This window comes from Ahaetulla prasina, chromosome 3, assembly GCF_028640845.1.
Source record: "Ahaetulla prasina isolate Xishuangbanna chromosome 3, ASM2864084v1, whole genome shotgun sequence".
Classification (NCBI taxonomy): Eukaryota; Metazoa; Chordata; class Lepidosauria; order Squamata; family Colubridae; genus Ahaetulla; species Ahaetulla prasina.
In genome coordinates, this window is record NC_080541.1 from 202590936 (window position 1) to 202607303 (window position 16368).

A 16368-nucleotide genomic window follows, 5' to 3' on the forward strand; every position below is an offset into this window, starting at 1 on the left:
CTGACAGCAAGATCCAATCTGGGTCCGTGACTGAGACCAGAGGTGTACTCTTTACTCTTCCAAAGTAAACCTCTGGTCCCAGTGACCAATCCAGATTGGATCTTGCAAGAAAAGTTATATCCAAATTGACGTAATATATGTATCTTTTACATGTAGTCCTCAAGTTATGACAATTGGGCCCACAATTTATGATGCTACGTGAAACATTTGTTAAACAAGTTTGCCCCATTTTATGACTTTTCTTGCCACAGTTAAGTGAATCATTGTAGCATGATTCTACATGGTACATGTAGTAACATGGTTGTAAAGTAAATCTGGATTCCCCATTGACTCTGCTTGTTAGAAGGTCACAAAAGCTGATTACATGACTCCAGAACACTGCAACCGTCATAAATATGAACCACTTGAATTTTGATCATGTGAATGCTGCAACGGCCATGTGAAAAATGGCCATGACACTTTTTTCAGTGCCGTTGTAACTTTGAATGGTCACTAAATGAACTGTTGTAACTATTGTAAGTTGAGGATTCCCTGTATAACGTACCCATATAAACTAAGAAAAAACATCAAATTTTGAATAAGAAAAATTGGGTAAGAAACAATAGCTGCTTTAGCCCAAATAAAGAATCATTAGGAACAGGTAACTCACAAATTAATAAGACCTATTAATCCTTTATTAAAGTATCATGAAATTGCTGTTTCTGAATCACCCTTGCATAATATGTATAAATTATTTTGACTTAATATTTAGTGACTGTTTGAAATTCCAATGGCACTGCAAAAGTAACTTTGCAACTGTAACTCACACTCAATGACTATTGCAGAGTCCCCAAGGTTATGTAATTGAAATTTGGGTGCTTTGCAACCGGCGGGCATTTACAAAAGTTGTCATGTCTTGTGGTCACCATTTACAAATTTCACAGTCAGACTCTGACAAGTAGTCAATGAAGTAGGCAATAAAAACATAAATTGCATCACATGATGTTTCCCTTAACAAGTATGAGTGAATTGCTTAAAGAATTGTTTAATGACCAGGGTGTAAATGAGACTGTAATTCCGTCATGGTCATATGTCCCACTTAACAAATGTGTCACTTACTAACAAAGTTGCTGGTCCCAACTGCATTCCTCAAGCAATATGGGAATTCTTTAAATCCTGAGCTGTATTAGATTCTGGCCTGGATACAGTACGGAGACAGCTTTGGTCGTGTTGGTGGATGATCTCTGGAGGGCCAGGGATAAGGGTTACTCCTCTGCCCTGGTCCTATTAGATCTCTCAGCGGCTTTCGATACCATCGACCATGGTATCCTGCTGCGCCGGTTGGAGGGGTTGGGAGTGGGAGGCACCGTTTATCGGTGGTTCTCCTCCTACCTCTCTGACCGGACGCAGACGGTGTTGACAGGGGGGCAGAGATCGACCCCGAGGCGCCTCATGTGTGGGGTGCCGCAGGGATCGATTCTCTCGCCTCTCCTGTTCAACATCTATATGAAGCCGCTGGGTGAGATCATCAGTGGTTTTGGGGTGAGATACCAACTGTACGCTGATGATACACAGCTGTACTTTTCCACCCCAGGCCACCCCAATGAAGCTGTCGAAGTACTGTCCCGGTGTCTGGAAGCCGTACGGGTCTGGATGGGGAGGAACAGGCTCAAGCTTAATCCCTCCAAGACGGAGTGGCTGTGGATGCCGGCACCCCGGTACAGTCAGCTGCAGCCGCGGCTGACTGTTGGGGGCGAGTCATTGGCCCCGATGGAAAGGGTGCGCAACTTGGGCGTTCTCCTGGATGGACGGTTGTCTTTCGAAGATCATTTGACGACCGTCTCCAGGAGAGCTTTTTATCAGGTTCACCTGATTCGCCAGTTGCGCCCCTTCCTGGACCGGGATGCCCTATGCACGGTCACTCATGCTCTCGTAACTTCTCGCTTGGACTATTGCAATGCTCTCTACATGGGGCTCCCCTTGAAGAGCACCCGGAGACTCCAGTTAGTCCAGAATGCAGCTGCGCGGGTGATAGAGGGAGCGGTTCGGAGCTCCCATGTAACACCCATCCTGCGCAGACTGCACTGGCTGCCTGTTGTCTTCCGGGTGCGCTTCAAGGTATTGGTGACCACCTTTAAAGCGCTCCATGGCTTAGGACCAGGATATTTACGGGACCGTCTACTGCCATCTTCTATCTCCCAGCGACCGGTGCGTTCTCACAGAGAGGGACTCCTTAGGGTGCCATCAGCCAGACAATGTCGACTGGCGGCCCCCAGGGGGAGGGCCTTCTCTGTGGGGGCTCCTACCCTGTGGAACGAACTTCCCCCTGGACTTCGTCAACTAGCCGACCTTCGGACCTTTCGCCGCGAACTTAAAACCTATTTATTCCGTTTAGCTGGACTGGCTTGATTTTAAAATTTTTAATTTGTTTTTATGGGTTTTAAATTTTTGTAAATTTTTTATAGGGTGTTATTATATTTTAAATTTTCGGCCAATTGAATAAGTTTTTTAAGGGGTGTTCTTAATATTATATGTATTGTTTTTCTTTGTATTTTTATTCTGGCTGTGCACCGCCCTGAGTCCTTCGGGAGAAGGGCGGTATACAAATTATAATATACAAATTAAAATATTATTATTATTATTATTATTATTATTATTATTATTATTATTATTATTATTATTATTATTATTATTATTATTATTAGCATTCATATTTTGCACGACATGTATATCTATCTGTTCTATATATAATATCAGTTTTGTTTCGTTCGTGTCTCTGAGCATAGGTTCATATATCTATTCTTTTCTTAATTTTTAATTTTCCTAAGGAATGACTCCTGGATGTTTTGACTGTTTCCCTCTGAAACAATAGATAAGATATAAGTGCGAGGATATTTCCTGCAGATGAAAATTCTTATGGAAGGTCACATGGATTACTAAATTCTAATATCTTCAGAACTTTAAAATAATCATAAAAGTTACAGGCTACACATGTGAGCTAAACTCAATAGAAATAAATTTGAGGTTTTTCACTTAGGAAAAGAAATTGAATGCATAATAGGCAATATAGTACTTAATCACAAACTGAGTATAAGTCAGTAGTGTGATATGGCTGAATAAAAAGGAAGTGCAATTCTTAAAAAAAAATTTAACCTACCTTTATTCGTTTTTTATAATTAACTCAAGGTGGCAAACATCCTTCTTTCCCTCACAATAACAATCTAATGAGATGGGTTGGACTGAGAGAGAATGACTGGCCCAAAGTCACTCATCCAGTTTTTCGTGCTTAAGGCAAAACTAGAACTCACAGTCTTCTGGTTTCTAGGCTAACCACTACACCAATTATAATATGCTTCTTAGATATTTTAAGAGAAAAACGTGATTTCAGAGATGTCTTAGAAAAATGAGCACAGCTGAAGGATAATCATGAAAAATTTTCCAATTCTATTTTCCTCTACTTATGGAAAGTAATTTATAAAACACAATCAATACTTCCTTGACACTATTTGGATTAGAACAGTCAGAATTCCCTGCTAGCATATGCCAAATCACTATCACAAGTGTGGATTCCTTATGTAATAACAAGAAGTAAGATCTGACTCACACACAGAGAGAGACACAGATACACGCCCTGAACGCCTTTGAGCCTTATCTAGTCTTTCCCAGGCAAATCTGCTAGTCTGGGAAGATTCCTGTGAAATTGGTATACAGAATAATAAAGTAGCTAGTCTGAACTCAGGGTTCCAAGTAACACTCCCAACAAAAGAAAACTCCGAGGCTTGAGTTTCCTCAAAGTCCCATTTTATTAGATGTCATAGTAGCACATCTGGGAAAACCCGAATCTGAAAGCTTCCAGGTTTTCCCCACCCAAAGGAAAGTTCAAGTTCCTGTCCAACATCCACATGTCCATTGCATGGTCCAATCCCAACACCGTGCCAACTGGAGATGTCTCCCAGTTCCAGCCATCCAGGTGCAGGGCAAGATGTCCTTGACTTTCTGAGAAAGGAATGTTATTATGATCACCCATGCTCCATATAATCCCCCCTCCCAGTTTCCCACCATAGTAAATGTGGCAGGCCTGAAGATCCAAGGAAAAAGATGGCTTCTAGGCCTGACACTCTACATATTCAAATTGCATGAATTGACTCCAAGGGCTCTCCTACCAATCTCCAAGCAAATAGATTTCTCCATTGCAATCTTGTTTAAAGAGAATCAGATGTTTAGAAGATCCCATTTCAGTAACTTCCCCTTTTCAATTCTTTAAAAAATATTTCTGAACGAAAAAGTGGATATAATCAGAACTGACATTTGTGGCTGTGGTAGGTTGGAATAAGAACTTTGAATCAATATGTATAGTTACTTATTTTAAGGATAGCACTGCTGCATGTTTCTTTAGGTGTACTTTTCTGTATCTCTCACGTATTGTGCCAATCAGGAGATAATAGGCCAGAGTTCATGCCTTGAGAGGAGGCAAGAATCAGGGATATATATTGCCATACTTCTTTAACTCTTCCTACTGTAAAAGCAGAATCAGCTTGATAGAATAACAATTAGGACCTCAACTCAATTTCAAAGACTTTTCAAAGAAATGCTATGTTATATTTCCAAGAATGTGTTTGAAATGTTTTGAAATCATGAAAGGATACCCTGTGCTTGTGGCAATTTTCTTTAATAGATAGTTATAAAGCAGTTCTTTATTTAGGATTTCTGTGCACACAAACTATCCCTGATTACTTTATTATGTAACATCTCTACAGCTTTGTGGTTCTTGCTCTTGCCATTACTGGGCAAGAGACCAGTAATTGGCTCTAACCTGCTAGCTCTGAATTCATAAAATGATTGTTTGGACACTTTCCAGTTTGTTGGTTTTCTAAGTAATTATTTAGCCATGAGAATGTCAATTGAGAAGTATGGGAATTTTTTTCTGACCGGGAGTCCAAACTGACCGAATCTCACTACTGTATTGCAATATTGTGCAACTGATATAACTTATTTTCTTTACCCTCTCCATATATTTGGTTTAATGACTCCAGCTTCTTTTCCTGACTCATTCTGAAAAACGAGCCAGTCACTTGTTTTAATAACACCCTAAACAAGCCACAGGAGGAAACGTTTTTAGTTTCCTAATCATATTCATTTGTTGACTACTACAGTACCATTAGGTTTCCTACACCACTTCACCCAATTGGCCTATACTATTTCCCTTTTCACAATTATTCTCCTCTCATGCTTTTTTCTTTTCCTTTTCGTACACAGATAGTCCATAGTTAACTACAGTAACTGGAATCGGAATTTACATTGCTAAGTTATGTAGTTGTAAAGTACAACATGATGACCACATTTATAAGCGATGGCAAATTCTGTAACAACAGCGTGTTAAGTTTCCACTGCTGTTTTTACATTGAGGGTCACATAGGAAGGAAGGAAGGACCTCCTTGCAACTTCCTACCAGCTTCCAAAAAGCAAAGTCAGTGGGGAAACTAGGAAGAAGTTGCAAGTGCCAGATGGTTTATAAGGAGGTTGATAGGCAGCTAAGTGACTGCAGCCCAGTGATGGGTGCCTGGCGAGGTATGGGTGGGTGCACAAGTTGCTGGCAAGATGCAATGCAAGCACAGCAGGGCTGATGGAGAATGTGTAGTGCGAGTGCAGTGGAACTAAGGTAAGGTATGCAAGTGGCTGGCAAGGCATGGGTGGGGATGGCTGCTACTTAGGTGAAGGAAGCAATGGATGCAAGGGTAGCAGAAAACATGCCATGTGAGCACAAAGGGACTAGAGGAAAGTGTGTGAATGGTCAGCAAGGCACAAGCACTCTAGGATTGGGATAGAGTTGGTTGGCAAGATGTGGCAGGACAGGGCTGTTGCCAGAAAAAGAAGGGTGCAGTTCACCAACAAGGTATGAGGGGGTGGGGGGTTTGAGGTTGCAGAAAGATAGAACAACGTAACAGCTCCATTTTTAAATAAATTGTTTTCATCAGTCTAGAAATACAAAAAAAATTCATTAAGGGCTTTCAGGACAGCTCTGAAAGTGTTATTCAGTATTTTCATGATCAAGAAAAAATGTTGATGTATCCTACCTTCTTGTTTAGGAGGCGATTCCTTGGCTTCTTTTTTGTTTTTTCGTCCCTCACGGCCACACTGATCTTCACCTAAGTCAATAACTAGCTCATTTTCTGAATCAGAATCTAGACCGAGATGCACTGTTGGTGAGTCTGTCTCTTCTTTAGTTTTCAGTTTTTCCTTTGTGGGATGTGACAAACTTTTCCCCTTTTCTGAAAGCTCTTTATCAGAGTCTACATTTGCCTTCTCTTTGGCAGGGCTATTTATTTTCTCCACTTCTGAGCTTGTACTTTTAATTTCCTCTTTTTCTTCTGTTGGAATTGGTGGCTTTAGTTTTTTTTTCACAACTAAAGGTTCTTTATCACTTCTTATACCTTCTTTTTCTTCTTCTTCCTGATCATTTTTGGATTTCTGTTCATCATCACTGATATATTCACTATCACTGGAGTCTGACTTTTCAGAATCCTCTGAGTCGCTATGCTCTACTGCAACATCTTCGGATATTTCATTGATTCCTAACATAAAAAAGAAACAATTTTTTACTCCATTTATTCCCAATAGCTAATAGTTTAAATATAAAGCCATGTGAATCAGTGAACATGCATATAACATATCTAATCATAGAATAGAATAGAATTCTTTATTGGCCAAGTGTGATCGGGCACACAAGGAATTTGTCTTTGGTGCATATGCTCTCAGTGTACATAAAAGAAAAAAATATTCATTAAGAATCATAAGATAGAACACTTAATGATAGTCATAGGTTACTAATAAGCAATCAAATAAGCAATCAAAATAATAATCAATCAAATAATATTAATACTAATACTGATTTCAAATCTTACAAAATCCTGTGAAAATCCTTCTTTAATACTGTATGGAAGTAGCATTTGCTTGTTCAAAAATCAGAACACGAAGGGCTCTGAATCCTGGCTTCTTTGGATACAGAGCCAATATACTATATTTATGAAGTATTGACAAAAAGAATATATTCAGTGGCTATACAATCAATCATATCAAATGCACATGCATACCTAGTTGTGCTTTACAACTCTCTATTGTTTTATCCAGATTCAGCTGAAATCTGCTGCGAATTTGTCGTTTTGGTGAGATCAGTGGCACAGGAGTAGATTGCTGCTGGACTGATTCACTCAACTCTTTCAGATCCATTTCAGCTTTACTACGATCTAGAATATTAAGTGAAAAATATTTCCATTAAGTAACTGAAGTTTAAACAAACACAAATGAATTTAATTACATTCATTAACTATTATTAATGATTACTACTGTAAATATTGGAAGTACAATTAGAAACTTACAATAGCTTATTTTAGGACAGAACAGAAGTAGGTAAGAATTATGCAATTAATTATGCATAAGATTGTACCTAATCAACACTCTGAACATTCCTTATGCCAGTGAATAAATACCCTGAATAAGGACACAAACTTGGCTAAGCTGATACAAAAGTTCCATATATTACTATAATATAGTCGGTCCAATCTTCAATCAGTGCTCTCACATAAAATCTTCCATCATATTTTAAGTTGTACCTATTGCATTTAGGTAAACCATTTTTTTCAGTTGTACCTATTGCATTTAGGTAAACCAAGGGAATATTAATCCAAAATTTAGTATCAGCAGTTGCAAGCAGGTGCACCCTCTAATCACCACTATCCTACACAAATCTCATATTCATTATGGACAATGTTATTTTACCAAGATTAAGATTAAGAATGCTGCCTGGAGTAGATGTTCTTTCTTGCTTTGCAGCTGTAGGAGTTGATGGTTGAGGAGAGAAAGGTTTGGGGCTACCTGACAAGCTTCCTGTTTGGCCTGTCCTTGTTGGTGCTGGAGAAGCTGAAAAAGAATGTAATTGACATAAAGTAAATTTCAAATATAAACTGAGGTTATTTAGGCAGAGATAAAGGTCAAAACCCTCTGTGTAACTTCTGTTTCCCCTTATTTTTAACTCCCTACACGGTGTTACAAATTGCTTTTGAAACTCAGAACAAACACTTTCTCACATGTGGGACATGATCAATAAGGTACCTATGCAAAATCAATAAAAAAACATAGATAAGGAACATGCAAATATAGTTCTTTTGTATGTTGGCCATGGAGTCAAAATTAAATGGTCTAATGTCTTCTCACAGCAATAACAGGTTCTCACTGAGACACTATACAGAAAAGAAATAAGAAGCAAGGTACAAAAGGAGTGAGAAAATTCTTCAAGACTCCCAATGAAACATGCATTTCTAACCACTCTCTCTAACTCCTATCACCTTTTAAAATTGATTTAACCAATATTCAGAGGAAACTGAACATAGGTGGAATGCTTATATAAATCAAGAATTATATAAAATATGAACTTGCTAACTCTTTCATTTTAGAACAGGAATATTCAGCTTTAGAATTCTTTTATATGGCTATTTAAATTTCAAATTTTTCTGATTGTAGTAAATTTCATATTTATTTATTAAATGTGAACCATATTTAATAATTAACCACATTTAATGGTTAATTTTTCTGAAAACAACCAATTCAAAGCGAAAAGACTCCCTTTAGGTATGTTCAATTCTGGATGACTACTGATCTAATGTCTATGTAGCAATAGCACTTAGACTTATATACCGCTTTTACAGTGCTTTGCAGCCCTCTCTATGTGGTTTACAGAGTCAGCATATTGCTCCCAACAATTTTGGGTCCTCATTTTACCCACCTTGGAAGGATGGAAGGCTGAGTCAACCTTGAGCCTGGTGAGATTTGAACTGCCAAATCTTCAGGCAGCCATCATTCAGCAGAAGTAGCCTACAGTACTGCACTCTAATCACTGTGCCACTATGGCTCATGTAGTTCCTTTGGTAGCAAAGTAGTTGTAGTTTGTCACTGCTATCTTCAGGGATTTTTCAATATCCAGTCTAACCTACAGTCCTGGTATTTCCTGATGGTCTTTCATCAAGTGGCATCTAAGGTCAGATTATGCCTAGCTTTTGAGGGATCATCCAAGAACATTTATATGCTGCCACTTAATTACTCATTAATTAAGACAGTTCAGATATAATGATTGGCAAAAATAAATCATATTATAACTGCTCCTTTGGTATCAAGCTAAGCACGAAGCCTAGGATAATATTCATGTTATAAAATACATTTCAATATGCTGTTTAGTCTTTAAAAGCAAAGTCATGAGTAATCTTTTGTTTTTCACATCATTTTTTTCTAATGCAACTTAAAGTGGTTAATACAAACCTTTGTATCTAAATAATGGTCAATGTAAAATAACAAAAATAATATCAATAGAGACCATGTCAGAATATTCATAACTGAGAAGACATGGTAATCAGGTCAGCCAATGAATAGGCATAGCAACTAAGTCAGCCAATTGGGAGCTGAGACAGACTGGAGCCAGGGTGTGTCTTAGTCTGCAGCTTCTGAGTCTGTAAAGAGAAACTGAAACCAATGTGTGTGAACTTGTCTGCTGATCTGATCTGAAATGAAACAGTGAATCTGCTGTTGGTATTGTAAACTTACTTCATGTATTATTGTGTATATAAGGAAGTTAATGAATCCTACTGTATCAGTTTATCCGTGTGTGCATCTGAATTTGTTTTTTGCAACAAATTCTGACAGACCAGGAGAATGATCAGGTCTACAGAATAACAATAATACTCTGAAAAATCTATCTGAAGCAATAGGTGAGAAAAGATAAGCTAATAGGAACTGCAAAAGCCATGAAGTATAGAATGACAGACCCCAAAAAATCCTGTTTGTGGGAAGTGGCTGATCAATTTTTTTTCCACAAGAGAACATACACTACAAACTCTTAAACTAGGAATATTTGAATATACATAAGTACTGCATATATTCCTAATACTTTTATTTTCTTCCCATAGAATATACAAGAAATATAAATGAAACGAGGAGTTCAAAATTAGGTGAGATATTCAATTCTCTTAAGATTTTGATGTGTGTGTGTGTGTGTGTGTGTGTGTGTGTGTATACACATACACACACACACATACGTATAACAGGAATATCACAAATATAGTAAAGTACAATTTAGAACCTCAAAATCATTGTTCAAATAAATAAGGCACAATTTATTTTGTTCACTTCTATTTTAAAAAGTGTTATTAAAATAAGAATGCATAACAATTTTTTAAAAATTACTCTAAAATGTTTTAAATGTACTTTCCATAGGTAAATTGCTAAATAGCAGAACAAAAACAATTATTTAAAGAAAAATATCAAGTTCAAAGTTATCCAGACTGGATCCAAATGAAGTAACATTTACTTCTTTGCTCTATATCAGAAACAGCAGTACATCAACATGTAGGTGGTCTTCTGATATTATTTGTCATTCACCTAAGGAATTAGGTGCTGATTAGTATGTTGAGGATAATGCTTGGTATAGAATAGCTGAGCTTTCCAAATGGATTATAATAATTATAGCTGGCTTATAATAGATTACCGTATATACTCGAGTATAAGCCGAGTTTTTCAGCACGTTTTTTGTGCTGAAAAACGTCCCCTCGGCTTATACTCGGGTCTATACGGCTTATACTCGAGTTTGTTTTTTTTTAAGCCCCTCGGCTTATACTCGAGTATATACGGCTTATACTCGAGTTGTTTTTTTTTTTCTTTTTTTCACATTTTACCGGACGGCGCGAGGAAGCCCTGCCGGTGCAGTGAGAGGGCGGGGCGGGGGAGCCGCCAGCCTTCTCAGCTGAGGGAGGGAGGGTTTCCCCAACCGGTAGGTGCCTCATTTCCCACCCTCGGCTTATACTCGAGTCCCCAGTTTACCCCAGTTTTTGGGGTAAAATTGGGGACCTCGGCTTATACTCGGATCGGCTTATATTCGAGTATATACGGTATTCTGCTTAATGCTAACATTTGGCAAGCATCGGTTTTAAAAAAGAAAGCAAATTCTGAGTTTCTTCAAGAGCAGATTATTTCATTTATCTGTGGCCCAAATTTCCAAAAACATTAACTATAGTGCTGCTGACATAAATATTCCTGAAACAATAAATTAACTTATTTTATATCATCTTAATATTTTTGCCCTTGACTGTAAGTAAAATCTTGTTTCTGAAAGGTAAGTTCTTTTTTCCAATACTCCAAGAAAAATGTAGAAAAAAATGGAAGAATAGCATGAAATATTTTGAAATCCAATCCCTATTATTATGTACTTATCATTTCAGTATTCTCTGAACTCTGATTCTGTTTCATTATAATTTAGCAGCTGAGGACAACCAGAAATTAATTTTTATCTTAGACTACTAAATTCTTTTCAATTAGGGATGTGATCCACAATGATGTAATATGATATAAATCTGCAGGGCACTAAGCAGACACCTTGCTGAAAAATTGTTGAGTGCATAGGATACTAATGGGAGTGAGAGTCCAATTAGCCCTGAAGACTACAAAGCATTTTTCTATGTATTAGTTTGCTTGAACCAAATAACCATATCATGCTCCTCTTCCTGCATGAAGCCCCTCAACTGTGATACCTTTTGTTCAATAACTCATGGCTCTTTCCTACATTATAATTTAAATTCTTCCCAGGTGACTGATCTACCACAATTTACCATTATTAGTGGGGGAGACAACCTTTACTCCTCTACCCTACTCTTATAATTGGTCCCAAGAACATTAGATAGAAGCTTTAGGAATACTGCTGCACCTGAGTCTACCTGTATTCTATATTCTATAAAGCATTAGACAAACTTTCCTTCCAGTTTTAGGAAATTCCATGCACTGGTTGAAATTAAAGTTCAACTACCAATTGATGTAGCAATTTTGTTTCTGTACTCTTACCTGTACTTTTATCAATAAAGTCCATGGATTCTTCACTTGCACTAAAGTGGCTAGAGGTTGCTTTTTTCTCTCCATCCTGTTCAACATCAGATCCAGTGTGTACTGATGAATTTGTACTCATTGGTGAACGTGGCATGTCTGTTAGGGAAATTCTTCGTCCAGTACTGCTGCTGAGCATAGGTTTGCTCATTAAAATCTTGGGTGATGCTGTCATATCAAAGTTAAGTTTGATTTTCTCTTGTTTATCTGTTTTAGCAGTTCCAGCCCCAGGATTTGAAGGGTCTAACAACATTTGGTACTGATTGTTGGGAGTATATGGTGTCCGGAAAGGTGCATAATTAAATACGCCAAACTTTCTACGAATGTTCTCCACATAAACCTCCATCTCTTGCATTGCACTGTTGAATATGCTTTTAGTCTTTTTCACGGAAAAAGGAATTTCTTTAGACATGAGGTAGCAATTATTTACTGGAACCCAGGCCCTGAAAATAAGACAGTAAAAGAAACCATATAAATGGTATGGTATCAAATTTCTATTTCAATTCTAAACACTGTTAAAGGCAATTCTTACACTTTTCAATGGGTGTTTGATACATGCTTAAGGTAGAAACTTTAGCAATTATTTGTCTATTTAATCAGTCCCCAGAAAAAAGTAATAGTTCTAGAAATACAGCTTTGAAAACAATTCATTAAAAATCAATTCAGGAAATTCAAAATCCAACCTACAAATACCAGATGATATGCAAAAGACTATATATTGCAATTCAAATTTCTTAAACTGAACATGATACAATGACAAAGAAATAACCGTCAACTTCAGTTACTCTCTTGTTGCACAGTAAATCATTTAGCAAATTTGTTTAAATTATCATTTAGTGCATTCTACATATGTGGTGATTTCCTAAGACTAAGTTGATCAATCAAATACTATTAGTATATATGAATAATTATTTCTACTGTTACATTTGGTGGCCTCATGCTGACCAACAGGACAGTAAAAGAAGGCTCTCCTATAATAAATATAAACGTGTCTACATATTTGAGAATACTAGTAAAAATTCAGGAAAATAATTACTTTCTTCATAAAAATAAAAGCCCACATTTTAATTGGCTCTCTTCATGAAGTCTATGTATACATAAAGTTTTCTGTTAAGTAAAGAGTACTAGAAATAGTTAGAAATTCTGTAATTGTATCACAGAAATGATAGCAGTGAACAAAGAGGCTTTTTCTGTCACTTTGATATTGACCAATATCAAATCTTTCAAACCATGTGGGATAAATCCTTCCCTCATGATTTACACTGAGGTTTAAAGCTTTTATGTAGCCAGCCCTGAAAATTCCTCCTTTTTACAGCACTCAAGTTAATGGTCCACCATGACTATTTCTGAACAAAAATTCCTTTTACAAGTCCTAACTACAATGGACCTTCTAATTCATAATTCTGTCATGACTGGTAAACATCAGTTACCAAAATTGACTAAATGTATCGCTTCAGTGGACAAAATTATGTTATCTTTTTAGATTTTTTTAAAATGAATTATCCCAATGTGCTTCTTATATTCTGTACAAAAATCACTATTTGCAGAATATTAACATTTTAACTAATGCAGCTACCACCTAATCATTCACCAAAAAGGAATGATCTGAATTATTCCATCATCTTTTGATTAATTCCCACCTGTCATGTTGACCAAAGAAACGAGCATCAACTTGACCATCTTTATCTCTCAGTGCTTTAGCCGGCCAGAATGGGAAACCCTTGAGTTTAGCCCAAACCAATGGGTGTGGATTGCTCTAGAGGAAAGTGCATAGTGACCACATGGTGAGAAAACTATTTTAAGCCATGCATTATTTTCTAACTGCTGACATGCAAGACAATAGTTTTTATATGATTGAGATTGTAAAAATGTCTCAAATTTACAACTTTCAATGAAGTCATTCCTTGTATAGCTTTGAGAGTTTTCCCATCTTATTAAAACAATTTTTGTCTTCTTTTAAAACATGTTCTCTCTGTAGCAACTAGTTGCCAGTTAATTTGTGCCTCATTCTGATTATTCAGAGATAACTTCAAAACAATAATTCAAATATCAAATCAATTTAAACTAATTCATAGAGATACTCCATCCTCAAAATACAATATTCATAATTTTAATTTTTTAAAAATCAGAATATTACTATTGCAGGGGAATATGCTCAGGAAAATGCTTACATTTGGGTGGTGCAAATAATGCTTTTATATAGCTCTCTGTTATCACAGTAACATAGAAAACTGTTGGCAGAAAAAGATCTAACTTTTTGGTTCTTTAATTAATTAATTAATTTTATTTTTAAATTAATTTTATTTTTAAATTTGCTGGATGATGGACATGTGTTTATCACAAGCATGTTCATATTCAGTTACTAATGATTAACCCACTACCTCAGCTGGAAGTTGGTTCCGAGCTTCCATTACACTTTCTGTGAAGTAATATTTTCTAATATTACTTTTGAACTTCCCTCCTGTCAGCTTGAAGTTAAATGGATCACATGAACGTAAGTACACTCTTAAGTTATTTTAGGATTTTGCAAAATATAGAATGTAATGTAGTCTATCACACATAGATATAATTTATAACAATAAAATAAGAATAACAAAATCTGTTATGGATTTTTTTAGTTTAAAGGCACCATATTTTATATTCTGATGTGAAGATTAATTGTAATATGTTACTGTTTCACGTTTTTTTTAATTTCATGTCTATACTGTGCTAATTGTAAACACAAAAGAAATAAAACATCTGCTATTGCTACCTAAAATGTCTGTACATATGAATATGTCACATCATGATGCATATCATTCCCAAATAGTTCCCCTACTAAACAAGCAGTCCCCAGTTTAAGAACAAGGTTCTGTTTCCAATGCCTGTTCTTAAATCAAATTTGTATAGAAGCTATATTGTTGCATAATGTTGTATAAGTAGTACTGAGTAATGAACTTGAACATTGCATATTTAACTTGAATATGTTTAACTTGGAGTCTGATGCAATGGGCTCCGTTCTTAATTATAGCTTGTCCTTTAACTGAAGTGTTCTTAACACAGGGACTTGCTGTAGATTCTCCAAATCATAAGAACTTTAGGCAGGTTAAAAACATATAAATGAGAGGCTTTACAACATAAATGTGATACTTTATAGAAAAAAGTAAGAGCTTCTGAGATTTGATTTTTTTTTAAAAAAAACCTGTTATTAGATTTCAAGATTAAAAAAAAAATTATATTTGAATGCTTTGAGGGTTCAATGTCATTTCACTACAGGTGACAAAGCAGGGATGAAACAATGGAAAAGGTTTTGCCTCAGAGCTGAGTTGTGATTCTTATATGTAAGCCAATTGATTTTAAGATTTGGAAATATTAACCAAATCTAGATCACTTATATTTTTCTTGAGAGATAGTAGAATGAAGAAAAGATTAACTACTCAATGTCTATTAATTGTCAGCGGCAGTGTGTGGGTTTTGAGCACAAACAGAAGAACCTTCATTTAAAACAATATAAAAATGAAATTCACTGGGCTTCTAAATATGCTATTTATCATTTAAAAAACCCCCACCCTTCCTTTTTTACTTACACAAGGTTCACAAAACCAATTTTCTCGTTTTTGGCAAGCAGCTAAATAACATTCTGGACATACTTCAATTTCATTCATCTGTAAAAACAAAAATGAACTATTATGGAGTTTCAAGCATGAGATTAAATGCATTTACAATTCTATTCTATCCTGCAATCAGGAGTAACATGGCAGTCATTTATAATTTTCTACCCCAAATAATTATTTTGTCCTGCTGTGCATTCAGGAATGTATGCATACTAATTTTTGCTGCTTCACAAGATTTAACGTCAATCTTTTACTATACAGTAAACAATGACTATATATAAATAAATGGAAAGTGTGCAAACATTGTGCTTAATAGCAACAGTTATAGTTTTGCAAAAGAAAAACTTAATTTAAGCAATAAATTTATAGGATGTTGGCATGTTGAGTTTTTATATGATCCTCAAACTTTTTATGTTTCTGTATGGCATACAACTTGCCTTTATCTGTTGATGGAACAATATTTATCAGCACAATCTGTTTAGAATTCTTAAAGGATTATTTTGGAGGAGTGTAGAAGGAAGAAAGCAGCAGACTTTCACTATATATGAAAAAAATCAATGAACTTTAGACATAGCCTATTATCTTGATACTTTCAAAGGTGTTTTCAACAAGCCAATGCCAAATCTAGATCCATATTTTTCAAAACAGATTTTTTATAAACTTAATATATTTGAATAATGCTATAAAATAACCAAATTACTGAAAATAATTTATAGTCTGATTTATATATAATCTGAAATTGTAACTTGATATTTATGACATCAATTAGTTAGCCTATATGCTTAATAGGCACAGGAATTCCATGTATGTCTATGCAGAAATAAATATTTTACTTATAGACTTTATCATTTTAGATACATGAGAAGAGGACTGCAATCTA

At 35.9% G+C, this 16368-nt stretch overlaps 1 protein-coding gene across 6 annotated transcripts in view; it reads right to left on the reverse strand.

Annotated features, from left to right (window-relative positions):
* Positions 1 to 16368, reverse strand: part of ZMYND8 (zinc finger MYND-type containing 8) — a 109589-nt gene that overhangs the window by 16103 nt on the left and 77118 nt on the right. For all 6 annotated transcript variants that reach the window (XM_058177530.1, XM_058177531.1, XM_058177534.1 and 3 more), the window contains 6 exons: positions 15462 to 15539; positions 13536 to 13651; positions 11857 to 12338; positions 7756 to 7896; positions 7071 to 7223; positions 6054 to 6551 (listed from right to left, as the gene is read on the reverse strand). In XM_058177530.1, coding sequence (XP_058033513.1) covers positions 6054 to 6551; positions 7071 to 7223; positions 7756 to 7896; positions 11857 to 12338; positions 13536 to 13651; positions 15462 to 15539 — 1468 coding nt within the window. The remainder of the gene's footprint in view (positions 1 to 6053; positions 6552 to 7070; positions 7224 to 7755; positions 7897 to 11856; positions 12339 to 13535; positions 13652 to 15461; positions 15540 to 16368) is intronic.